Here is a 13,024-nt window from a genome sequence, read left to right as displayed (position 1 = left end):
ACAGAATCTTTTTTTGAAGCCTAAATAAGCTTCAGTGCCCTTACACTTTCCAAATTCTCTACCTTCCTCCATTTTATGTAATTTTTCATTGTCCTCAAGATTTCAGTTTCCTTCTCTACTTGTTTCATAATGCTTCTTGTTTTGACAGTATGTCTCATTTAGAAGGGAAGTTAAAGACAAAGAGGATAAAATGTGGCCAGAAATGTTGCCATCTTGGGCCGGAGTCTGCTCCCAGATATACTTTGTATAAACTGGGATAACTCAGTTGATTTAATGTAGATTTATATGCTGTAGGTCCAGGGCCCAAGCATAATTTTTTCGGGCCCAGTACAAATTTGTAACACGGGCCCCTTCCAACACACATGCCACAATCCCTCATCCCATACATACAATCTCATGAGCCATGAAAAAAATTTGAATTCTGAAATTACTATAGACAAGATAGCTTGGTAGCTTATCCGTTCCTGCACCATTGTAGAACGCCTACAGTTTTTGATGAGTCTTAGTTTGCTGAAACTTCTTTCAGCTTCTGCCACAGCCACTAGAAGTGTGCAAAAAATCCATAGGGCTATGCACACTTCACTAAAAATTAATTGCAGTTTTTTGTAAATCTCATTTAATATGCAAATCTCACAAGATCCGGACAATAGATACATAGATACAGGGAAATAAGTTTCCATAAATATCCTCAGTCATGATCTACAATTTAGCCTCAATTTTTTCCTCATGGTGATGGGGGTTGCAGCCTGGGCTGGGCCCCCGAGGGCCTCTGGGCCCCGGTAAAGTGTACCCTTTTCCCCCCCATGTGGGACCCTGTGTAGGTCACATTAGAATATCCTCAAGGTTTTTGCCAAACGCAATCTAGCCATAATCCAGAAAAATAAAGTTCCTCAGATAAATGTACTTTGTGAAACAGAGAAACAAAGGGTTCATCATACAGGATTCAGACCATTAGTCTAACAAGTCTGGTAGCCTCCTCCCAGTGTTCCAGCAGAAAACTAATCCCTTTCTCTCAGGTCCCCCTTCCACTCCAGTAAATCACTCAGCCAATTCTGAACTGTTCTGCATGAATATTTGTTATTGTGTTAATGTTCCCTAGAAACAGGGTTTTTAAAATTGCAAGCCACCTACTAGCAAGGGGACAAACCTTACCAGTTCAGGGGTAGATGCAAGATACGAGGACTCTACCAGCAAAGCCAGTGCTAGTGGTCTGCTGGTGCTGAGGGTTGGGGATCTGCACATTCTGCTTTTCTACCTCCTGTATTCTTATCCATCTCCCCAACTTCTTGGCTGCTGCAAGAGGGTGAGAGGAAAATGTTTCTGCTACTTTACCCCTGTCCAATCCTGCATTTGGATTGTCCTCCTCAGTGAATAACTCCAGCCTCTGCCTGTCAATGAAACTGTCAAGAAACAGGTCAGTTTCATTATGCTCCTTCTTGGCATAGCTATGAGCAGCAGCACTGGCTGTCTGCAAGCTCAGGAAGATGGCTGCATCAGTTTACATTCTGTTTAAATTTGTATGATTTTCTTCACATAAGAACTAGAAACTGAATGTACTGAAAAATAGCGTACATTCTGCAGAGGTGATAATATAGTTTCCCCCTCACCTGGGCAAGTGGGTATTCTAAAGCCTGCCAGTAAAGACAGACACCTTGTTCCTTATACATACCAAGTTTACAAATCATGGTTTTGTATGAATGCTCCAAGACCTTTATAAAGATCCAAAAGCATTTTTTTTTTTTTTTGTTTAAAAAAATTTCAGCATGTGAAGGACATTATTCTGCAGTCAAACCCTTTACTGGAAGCCTTTGGGAATGCGAAGACTGTACGGAACAATAACTCCAGCAGATTTGTAAGTTCGTCTCTCAAGAAGATTGCTTTTGCTCCCAACCTCTGTGGGTTTGATTTGGGCATCTTTGTGAAGGAAAATGCTGGTTTTCATATAAATTGAGAGGCACACATTTCAAGGTCTCCTAGATGTAATTGCAAATGTTTGTTTCTAATACTGTTTGGGCCAAGCTGTTTGTAAGCAGTCTGATGTGTAAACAAGACCATTAGCAACCTAATTGGGGCCTAATCTGCACTGAGTTGAAAGGGATGAGCATATCTATTTTGCAGCCCATGTAATAATTAGCTGTGATTTTTTTTTTAAATAGATGGAACAATTCCTAGGCTTCATTCCTGGGCAGGAAGGTTATTCATCTTTCCAAAGAGCAATAAGGAATTGTTTTCAGCACTTGATTATAAATGTTTTACATAGTAATGTGAACTAACTACTACATGTACTGGATAATGGTGTGATGTTGTACCCTAAATTCAGTTTTAAATAATGTAGCTCAGAGGCATGCACAAGGGGGGGCAAGCAGGGGCACAGACCCCACCCCCCCCCCAATATTTGAGTACAGGGCACAGAACTCTTCTGGCCCCGGGGCCACCCCAGGGCGAGCTGACAGCTCCTCTGGCCCCGGGGCCATGGTGGGGGCACAGAACATGTCCCTCCAAAAGCCATCAAATTTTTATTCCTGCACACATCCCTGATATAGCCCTTACAGTTATTTGGGAAGAAGGACCATGTATTTATAAAATATGATGAAGAGAGAAGAGGAGCAAAATTACTTTACATATGTGGGACCAAATACCCTGCTGGTGTAAATGGATACAACTCCATTAAATTAAAATGGAGTTTTACCCGTGTACACCAGCATGGAATTTGACCTGTGCTTTTCAGATGTTAGACACTTGCTGAAAACATACTGGATATAATAGAATATAAATGTCTTAACAGACATTGACATATAAAATGAACTAAAATACACAGGTTACCTGACACATGCTGCAATGGGGAAAAATTCAAAACTGCAGTTATCCATATTGTTTTCCAATGTATTTCCCCTGCTGTGTCTGTTATCTGTATTAGCAGCAGGCCATGCCTGACAAACTTCCCCTTTTGCGCAACTTAGTCATCCCCTTCACAAAATAGAAGTAAGGGTCTATCCTTCAGCTGACATGGGGTCACGTTCACCATTGGTTTATGTAGTTGTAAATCTACTACACTAGAGTAGCTCCCAAATACATCAGCAGAATTTAGCCATCAATGTTTCATTTCTGCCAACCAAATAAGAGCAAAGGAAAGTCCCCCAGTTAGTCCTTACATATGTTACTGTTTATCTTTGTTTTAATGCACTACGGAATTATTACATTGGCTTTAGAATTAGGTAACTGGACATGGAAAAGGGGAGAAGAAAGTAATTGTTTCTTAAGAATTCAGGCCTAATTTAATCTTAAAGCACTTGGAAGATTGAAGTAATACAAAATAAATATTCCAGTTAGTTTCCTTGAGTTACATTGAAACAAGCGTCTGCATTAAGCTTAATTTTTATTAATCATTCCAAACCCCCTATAATTATTTGTTGCAGGGGAAATATTTTGAAATCCAGTTTAGCCCAGGTGGGGAGCCAGATGGTGGGAAGATCTCCAACTTTCTGCTGGAAAAGTCTCGGGTAGTAATGAGGAATCCTGGAGAGAGGAGTTTTCACATTTTTTACCAGGTCAGAAATATACAGTTCCTTTCTCAGTTATTAAAAAAAGTCTTCCATTTCCAATTTTTCCTTTATATTGGTAGGTCTCTCAGTGAAGTCATGCTACTGACTGCACGTTTAAAAGGGCAGTCTGAATATTGGTAGGTACCTTCAGAGTACACTAAGGCATTGTCTAACATAGACCCATTCAGTGGCTTGATTGAGTCTTTCCAAATCCAGAAAACAGTAGACTCTCAGTGAAGTAACAACATGATATATTTCTAAGGGCAGCTTGAAAATTCACTGTTGCCTCCCAAGAAGAGTTCAACAGAACTGGAAGAGTTCAACAGAATATAGTAGATAACTTCCCTAGAGATTTTTTTAAGCTGTCCTGTAGAATTTAATAGAGAATGATACCTTCTGTCCTAGGATTTTATAGTCTAGCTGAAAAAGAGAAACAACAGGCAGCATTCTCTAATAAATTCTATAAGATTTTAGGATTTATTTATATAGTACCCTCTAAATTTCATCTCTAGTACAGTCCACGGGATTTTTCTCTAAGGGCTGTTTTTCTTTCACTGCCTTTTGATGTGAAAGATCCTTGTAAGCTAAATACTGGTTAATTTCTGCTAATAGAGACAATGTCCGTACAAGTGACTGTGGGCCAGCTTCCTGGAAATGAAACATCACTGCCAGACCTAAAAGTGGAATTGGAACTGGAAGTGCTTCAGGGGCTGTGCATTCCCCTCCTTTGGGGGAAGTAAATGCATTGTTCTTCTGGGTCCCACTCCTCCCAGTTTAGGAGAGGCTTTTAAAAATTTTAAGGGTAGCCCATCTTTTCTTCACCTAGAAGGGTGGCCACAACATAAGCCATGAAGCTAAGAAAGATATAAGGTGTCTTTAGGGTTCTGACAGTAATTGCAGAGGCTCTGCTGAGGGGCTGTTGATCCATTTTTTGGTGTTCTAGGTGTGTCTACGTATGTGTATCTGAGGCAGCTTGGTGGCTGAGTGCATACACTCTGGGATCCCTTTTCTCTGGTGATACAAAGAGGCCAGAAAGCTTGTACCCTGTCTCAGTCCTGTGCCACTCATTCCCAGCCCTACTGGGCATAAGGGATGTGAGCAGGCATGTCTGAACCACGCTGTGTTTGGGTGATCCCCAGATGGCATAACAGGCCCTTGTGGACTATGACAAGCAAGTGTAGTTCAGAGCAGCCCAAAACCACTTCAAACTATACTGAGGATGGGGACAATGAAAAACAGGATCAAGGAATCATAAATTAGTGGGGCCATCTGAGGAATCCATCTTGGAGATTTAGTTCTGGTATTGCAGACTTGAAGACAAACCTACCCTGGCATTCAGCTCACATTTTCCTCACACCCCTAATGTGAGGGAGCTCATATCAGATAGCGCAGCAAAGCAAATTGTGAGTCTTGTTCAAAGATCCAGTATTGAACACAGAAGTTAAAAAAAATATAATTTCTGGGAATGAGTATCTGTTCTTCCAGGCCAGGTGATCAGAGAAACTTGTGAAAGGTACACTGCATTCACCTGACAGGGACTGTCTTCTCTGACCGTACAGCCTCAGCTACCTGTTCAAGAGCTGTCCCTCCCCAGTTGAAGAGCGTTAGCTATGTAATGAAATGATATCTGATTTCTGGTATTTTCCTTCTGCAGCTTATTGAAGGTGCCTCCTCAGAGCAAAAAAACAGCCTGGGAATTACCAGTATGGATTACTATTACTATCTGAGCCTCTCTGGATCCTACAAAGTAGATGACATAAATGACAAATCTGATTTTCAGGAAACTCTGGTGTGTTTTTAAAATCAGTGTTCCATGTGGTGTGTGTGTGTATTCATTCAGATATACATTTTAAGGCAAACAGGTGAATGTTTCGTATTTACAGGAATAAGGGAAAGGAAAGTTGCATGCTGCAAATTCTTGTAGATAAACATTTTAATTACCCCTTTATCAGGAATGGATGTTCTTTCTGGGTAGCAGTCTGATAATTCTGCTAAGACAGACAGGCTGTAGACAGTGCTTTTCATCAGGGTTTTGTCAAAAAATTATTTTAGAGGTTCAGATTCAATAGAAAAGGAGATCTACCAGTGAACAACAGGAGAAGAAAGTGCAGTATGAAAAATATTAAAATATAGCACAATGATTAGCTTCCACCAAAAAGTGAAAATTGAAAAAGAAAGCTCTCTACTGTATAAAGTAGCAAGGTCTGAATGTTAGAGGAGGGGACTGAAGGCTTGTCTACATATACAGCGCCACTGTAGCACTTTATTGAAGATGTAACTACACTGACGGGAGAGCTTCTCAGTGAGAAGTGGTAGCTGTGTTGACAGGAGAAGCTCCCCCACCACCATAGCGCTGTCTATATCAGGGGTCAAGTTGGTATAACTGCATCACTCAGGGATGTGGATTTTTTACACCTCTGAGCAACATAGTTACACCGAAGTAAATTTGTAGTTTAGACGTGGCCTGAGAATCTGGAGACCAGAGCTCTGTATTCAGTTCAGATACTGCCTTGCTGTGTGACCTTTGGCAAGCCATGTGGAAGCCTCTGCCACTTCCAATGCAAAACATTACTTAAGTGCCCAGTGTTATCATTATTATTGCACCAGACTACGTGGGACTTTGACAAAAATTACAGATTAGGAATCGGATTTGTAAAAGTACCATTTACTACACTTTCTAAAAAATGTCCTGCAGATCAGTTGTTTTGTGACGGGTTGAAATGCACAGCCTAAGCCAGCAAAAATGTAACTATTCTAGAGTCATGCAGTATGCAGCTTTCCCTTTTGTTAGATCTAAGTCATCTGTTTGTGTAACAGGAATAGAATCTTTATAATGCAGCGTTGTCTTAGGAGCCACATCTCCCTCTTCAGCATCTCAGCTTCAGAGAGAGAGAGAGAGAGAGAGAGAGAAAAAAAAAACAAAAAAAAAAAAACGTAAAGTAAAAAACACCCAAATCCCACTGAAATTCTGTGGAAACTTTAATGGAATCTGGGATGCCTGAATGCTTTATATTCTTTTGAAAATTCCAGATTTCATTTTTTTCATTCCAATTCATTATTCCTGGTTTGTGAAAAATATGGTGAGTGAATAATGTTAGTAACTTGATGTCTTTCTTTTCCCAGCATGCAATGAATGTGATTGGGATCTTTGCAGAGGAGCAAGCATTGGTACTACAGATTGTGGCAGGAGTGCTGCACTTGGGAAACATCAGCTTTAAAGAAGTTGGCAACTATGCTGCAGTGGAGAGTGAGGAGTGTAGGTAGCTCTGGAAACAATTACAGGATTAATGATGATGCAACAGGCTGAGGCCCAGATGGTGCAAGGTGAACCGAGTAGTGAGCTGCTTATCCAAATACAGTACATCATTTTTCATGCTTTGAGACTGCGAATTCAGTTTCCCTTCCAAAACCAGTATGGGGCCATAGCCCCTAGTTACACCCCATGCAATCTTACTGACTTAATTAATTAGAACAAAATTTGGTCCTTTGAGTTTAATAATCTAAAGAAACTGTTTTTCTACATTGGAGTGTGAGTTAGTTGCAGTTGTGACAAACCGGTTCAGCAAACTTTATAGGTCCCTCCAAATACAAAAATGTTCAGAAGCCAGAAGGCATGTTGGTTATCTGGTCCTCCTGACCTGGACTTAAAATGGTATGTGTTATCATCTTGAATATCCTTCTCCTCCAAAACTACCCTACAAATTGAGCTTGTGGGAGAGGCATCACACTGCCAGTCAATGCTGTGATAATGTATGTGGGAGACCCCATTTTAAAATCCACTACAAACTCAGGAATGATGTACTGTAAAATGATGTTAGCTTCCCCCATGTTTGGGTATACTAAGGCTAAGTAGGGTTTGGGCCCTCCAGTATGTCAGACTTACACGACAAACATTTCCCAGTTTCTACTCTACAGACATTTTCGTATCCTCATTCCCCTATTCTGGCTCATTGCATATTTTGCTCACTTTCCTTCATGTCCTTATCCCACATATCCTAGGTGGTGGGCCACAAATGGATCTGCAGACTCACACTGTTTCGTCTTGGCACATACCCAGCATTATTTCCACCCTTCTCCATGTTTAGCGTAGCACACATTGGATAAGTAAGGTGTCTATCTATAATTAAGGTGTCTGGCTATCTTAATAACTGTCATTTTAAAAATTTGATCCTGATCAGTTTATTAGACTACTTGCTTGAGGTAACTGCAGGTATAATAAATGAACCAGAAGACCAGGTTTCTAGAAATTTTACACACTGAGAAAAATATAACTTTATAGTTTCCTTTTTAAAAAAACATAACTGGAATTAAATGTATTTTCAGAGAGAGTGTAGGATTCAAAGTAGACTACTGAGCTGCCTCTGTAAATCAGATTACTTTTTTAAATTACTATATAAAATGCTTCCATGCAATAAAGAGAATTTATAGCCACATTTACATAAAATAAGAATTAATGACAGTTCTACAGTAAAATGCACCAAAGAGCTGATAAGGTATGTGAGGAACCAAACTGTAAAGTCAGTGAATTCAAAAGAATTTGAGTTTGAAGCTTTGGTCCTCAGATTTTTTTTTGTTCATTGAAATCAAGCTGCAGATGTTTTACAAGAGTAGGAAACTATAGAGAAACTTAGCAGATAGAGTGTATGCAGTGCCTACTTTACTCATAAAATGTTTTACTTTAAAGAAGCAAAAGTTAGAAACAGCTATTTCTATCTAGCGTAGGTGTTTCTACAGCTCCTGTCACTGTTGTATCTAAGCACCGTATCCCACGTTGTCAGTTAAGCAGTAGAAAGCTGAGTCCACTTACCTTTCTATACCAAAGATATCACTTTATTTTTTGTTCTAAAAGCAGCCCTGTTTGCTGATGCAGATTGATTAATCAGATAATCATACTTGTTTGTGACAGCCTGAAAGAAAGGGGCTGTGATAGAGCGTCAAGACTAGGGTTATTTTGACCACCACGCTGGAACACAACTAATAGTTGAACACAAAGACATCTCAGACATTTTTACTGTAATGCCTCTAGTCTTTCACTGAGACGTGTTTCCCTTGTTCTTTTTCTAATTTTATATGGTGATCATTTGCATAATACTTCATGTGGCTGGCAGAGAAGACATGAGATTGAAATATCAATGCCTCCTCCTTTAGTCTGTAAACAAGAAGATGATAGCATTAAGATTTCAGAAGTGGAAGAGGGGGACCAACTTGTGTCCTTGTCAGTATGCAGCTGCCAACTCTCCTCTTCCTCCCACTCCCTTTTCTTCAGCTCAGTCACAAAGTCACATAACCCGAGGAAGAGGAGGAGATGCATTCAGTGCATTCCCTGTTCCTCTGCTTGCTCGCTGCCTTCTACATGTTGCGCTAGTGGTGGGCAGCTGGACATCCACAGCCAGCTGTGCACCACCTGCTGACAAATTTGGAGTGCCTTTAGAGCAGGAGGCCTGGATCCCAAGAACATGGCAACTTGTCATTAACTGAATGCCTAGCATCTTCCCACTACATAGCAAAGGATCCTGTACCTAAAAATAGGCTGGCAAGATAAGAGTGGGTTATATCACACAACTAAAGACCATTGACTACAGTAAAAGTTTTGCTGGAGTAAGAACTAATTAAGGGCTTAAGGATTTGACTCTATAGTAAGTAGTCAAAGAGCAAGAAAGTGTTCTTTCCCATATATATATATATATATATATATTTCTTTATATAATTCTGGATTAATACACTAAAGGGGTTGTGGTGAGCTTTAAAGCCAAGCCCCACTATGGAGGGTGAATAGGTCTAAAGCACAAATGGCAGCTGCCTAAGAGATTATACTTGCACAGAGTCCAGGAGCACTAGGTGGAACACACTGCAGAGGCATATGCCTCTTATGGAGGTGCAGCAGCAACTCCCTCCAGAGCTGGCCTGGATAGCCAGAGCACAGATGCTGGGGGGCATTGCCCATATTCCTCCCCTATCCAGCCATTAGATAAAAACACCTGCTATCTTTTAAAAACATGTGAATGGCAAAGCACCCTAGCATAGCTTACTGCAGAACTCTGCATAAGCACAGAAAGGAGAGTAAGAAATATTAGGAGCTGGATAATCATGTCCTTCCTTATTATGTTTTGAACATCGGCACTTTTTACCGAGAACTTTTTAAGGTGTTAGTTTCACTTCATTTCTTTCAGTCTGAGTTCAGGGCTTAATTTTCATATATCTTCCACGCAGTGGTTTGCTCGTATTCAAATCACTGGTGTAAGCTAACTTACGTGTTCTGAGGTTTGAGGTAGAGAAACAGCGGAAGACCTTTTTTGAGGGGAGAGAGCAATTTATTTAAAATCCATCTGAGTATAAAGACTTGACGCAGTTCTTGGAGAGTCTAGAGAAGGTTTTGAGCCACAAGTCCCATTTTTACCACATCCCACCAGGTTTATTTCTGCTGACTGCTACTTGAGATACTTGTGGGTTTTCTTGTTTTATTTTGGTTTAATCTTTAAATCACCATCAGCTGATTTAGTTAAAAAACAGCAACCCTGGTTGTTCTTGCAGTTTTGGCTTTCCCTGCCTTCCTCCTGGGAATTAACCAAAGCCGCCTGAAAGAGAAACTGACCAGCAGGCAGATGGACAGTAAGTGGGGAGGCAAATCAGAATCCATTAACGTGACGCTTAATGTGGAGCAGGCCTGCTACACCAGAGATGCTCTAGCCAAAGCTCTTCATGCCCGTATCTTTGACTACCTGGTAGATGTAAGTTGAATTTTTTCTGATTATGTCACTAGAGTTAAATGTTGAAAGGAATAAATATCCCCGGGGGGCTTTCCCCACAATTCTCTGCTTTTTGGCCATTGTCTCCTTCCCTTACTGCACTACATTTCCCCAATCTTTAAACAGCTGTTAATTGCAAACACACTGCTCTTCAGCCCTTTCCAGGCACAAAAATAGGCTGCCCTAGAGCGGTATGCTGGGGGCAGAGAAAAGGGGGGCGGGGCGGCTCTTCTCCTCTCTCCAGGCTCTACTCCTGCACTGGCAGCATCCATAATTTACTTGCGTTCTAGAGAATTTAGTTGGGGACATTATAGTGAGAGTGGGAGCACTTGATGGTTCAACAGGGGTGCAGCCATGGAATTCCAGGCGGTGGCTAGAAGGCACAGGCTACATCTTTTCAAAGGGTTTAACTGGCTGGTGAGTGTGCTTTCTCCAGCACCGCTGGAGGCATTATGCCTCCTCTCAGGCTCCAGCCACTGCTGCCCTTGTGGTGTACCACCTTCTCCTATATCCCCTGCCACCACCAAAATACAGCTCATACTTTCGGAGCCTTAATGGGACCTATAGTGTGGGGCACTCTTAGGATGGAAGACTGGTCAAGTAGCGAAATTGGCAGCCTTTCCACCTGGGCCCACCCCCATGAGGAGTTGTGACAGCCTCCCTTCATGTTCCATTCTTGCTACTTTCCAGATGCCATCCTACTCACTTTCCCTACCTCACATGCAAGGTAGTCTCTTTTCAGGATGAGACCCTAGGCTGAAATGGGGAGGGAGAAACATTGGCAACTGCCAGTGGAAAAGATACTGGGCTAGCGGGAGCAAAGGTTTGTTCCATGATGGCATTCCTGTTTTCTTCTAACTTCCTCACCATGGCAGCTCCCACTGCCTTTAGCAGGTGTCACTGCTGCCAGTAGCTTAAAAGAGCAAAACAAGGAAAAGCAGAAATTAAAAAAAATTAATGGGAAGAATCAGGTTGCATATCAGCAGAACTCATTAACTACTCAGCTATTATAAAAGTTCTTTTTGTTTCTTGTTTGCTTGCTTGCTTTCTCATTTTAACTCGTCCAGCTACTCTTTTTAATGAGAAACAATTTTACAAGCAGTAGTTCTGAAGGCTCACTTGTTTAGATAACGGGATAATATAATCATTTACTAGCTGATGATAGAGTTTACCTTTTTAAGTAAAGTGAAATACACTTGATGAGAGAAAAGGGAATTTCATACTACATTGCATACAAAAGAGGTTATTTTTGTACAATCCAAATTTTTTCAATTCAAAGATGCTTAAGGGTATAAACTGTAGTTTGTTTGGTGTAAACATGTTTTCTCTGTCTGTTTTTTATTAGTCCATTAATAAGGCAATGGAGAAGGACTATGAAGAGTATAACATTGGTGTCTTAGACATTTATGGCTTTGAAATATTCCAGGTAAGACGGTACAATATTCAGGATCTGAATTGACCTGATGGGGAGAGAAGGATTTTTTTAAAAATTGTGTTCAAAAGAAAGAAAGGAAAATGTCAGCTTCCTGGGCATTCATACTAACTACAGTGCTCAGTAGTAATAACTCGCATAATAAAAGTGCAGTATTGAAAACAGCTTAAGAAAATCTAGGTCATTAACCTTTACACTGAGGTTCTGACAATCCACAATATAACTATAAAATCAGCTGCCAGCCCATCATTGAAAATGTTCCCTTAAAACATCTCCAAAAGTTGCTTAATATAAAAAAAAAATCAAAAGCTATTGAATATGGACCATGAGACTAACATTTTAAACTTTTTTCTTTGTTGTATTATAGAAAAATGGTTTTGAACAGTTCTGCATCAACTTTGTTAATGAAAAACTGCAGCAGATATTTATTGAACTAACACTGAAGGCAGAACAGGTAACTATGTATTGATCATTTCTGAGTTAAAAATTCACAGAGCTATCTGTCATCCTTTTGTTCGGTGCTGGACTGAGGTTTCAGCCAGTGACACTAAAATTTGCCTTGTAAAGCAAGACCAAAAAAAAAGTCATTGCAGTTGTCTAGCCTTCAAAATGTAAACAACATTAGTTATAGACACATTGATCTTCTAATACAACGATACAAAGGTGAGTCTCTTGTACAGTGTATTCATATGACTTTCTGACCACACGTGCTGTGTGCTCTGACTCACTGATGGAAGTGGAAAACTGCAGCTTGGTTCCATCCCTCCATTTTTGTTGGACATGGCACTAAAAGTTAAATGCAAAAACATTTTATCTATCCCAGTTTTCTCTATTTTTTTTAATGAAATAGAGAATTCAGTTAACTTGGCTGTACATTTCTTCTTACTCTACCCATTTCTCATTTCTCTACCCTTTTAAAAGCATGTGCCTTTCTCTGTCCTGCAATGTCCTTGCCAAGTTTCTCCTTACATGAGCATCAAATTCTACATGGGAAAACAATGACAGCATGCAATATGCCCAGAGAAGTGCAGTCTAGTAGTATGAGTATAAACCTAGTACCCAGGGACTCCAGAATCAGCAGCTATGTGCTCTTCGGCCAGTTCCTTGGGATCAACATTTCCAGAAGTGTACATACACAATTGCATTTACAAGAGTGGTCACAGTCATAGCACTTATGCACACAAATGACTAGTTAAGCATCTAGCTGGACATTTCTGTGTGTGATTGATATAACTAGAGATGGTCAAAAAACCAAACATTTTTGTGACAATTTTGAATTTAAAATATTTTTGATCAGCTGTAGA

At 40.3% G+C, this 13,024-nt stretch overlaps 1 protein-coding gene across 4 annotated transcripts in view; it reads left to right on the top strand.

Annotated features, from left to right (window-relative positions):
* MYO1E (myosin IE) overlaps window positions 1-13,024 on the top strand; it is a 131,676-nt gene that overhangs the window by 67,802 nt on the left and 50,850 nt on the right. For 3 of the 4 annotated variants that reach the window (XM_067555957.1, XM_067555955.1, XM_067555956.1), the window contains 7 exons: window positions 1,763-1,852; window positions 3,417-3,548; window positions 5,197-5,331; window positions 6,666-6,798; window positions 10,074-10,270; window positions 11,634-11,714; window positions 12,088-12,174. In XM_067555957.1, coding sequence (XP_067412058.1) covers window positions 1,763-1,852; window positions 3,417-3,548; window positions 5,197-5,331; window positions 6,666-6,798; window positions 10,074-10,270; window positions 11,634-11,714; window positions 12,088-12,174 — 855 coding nt within the window. The remainder of the gene's footprint in view (window positions 1-1,762; window positions 1,853-3,416; window positions 3,549-5,196; window positions 5,332-6,665; window positions 6,799-10,073; window positions 10,271-11,633; window positions 11,715-12,087; window positions 12,175-13,024) is intronic. The other variant, XM_067555958.1, reaches the window with a different exon arrangement.

The sequence above is a fragment of the Emydura macquarii genome, unplaced genomic scaffold (assembly GCF_026122565.2).
Source record: "Emydura macquarii macquarii isolate MOO-44397 ecotype Brisbane River unplaced genomic scaffold, CSIRO-AGI_Emac_v2 contig_1644, whole genome shotgun sequence".
NCBI lineage: Eukaryota > Metazoa > Chordata > Testudines > Chelidae > Emydura > Emydura macquarii.
Note: the sequence above shows the minus strand (reverse complement) of the source record. Positions and strands in the feature narration are given on the sequence as shown.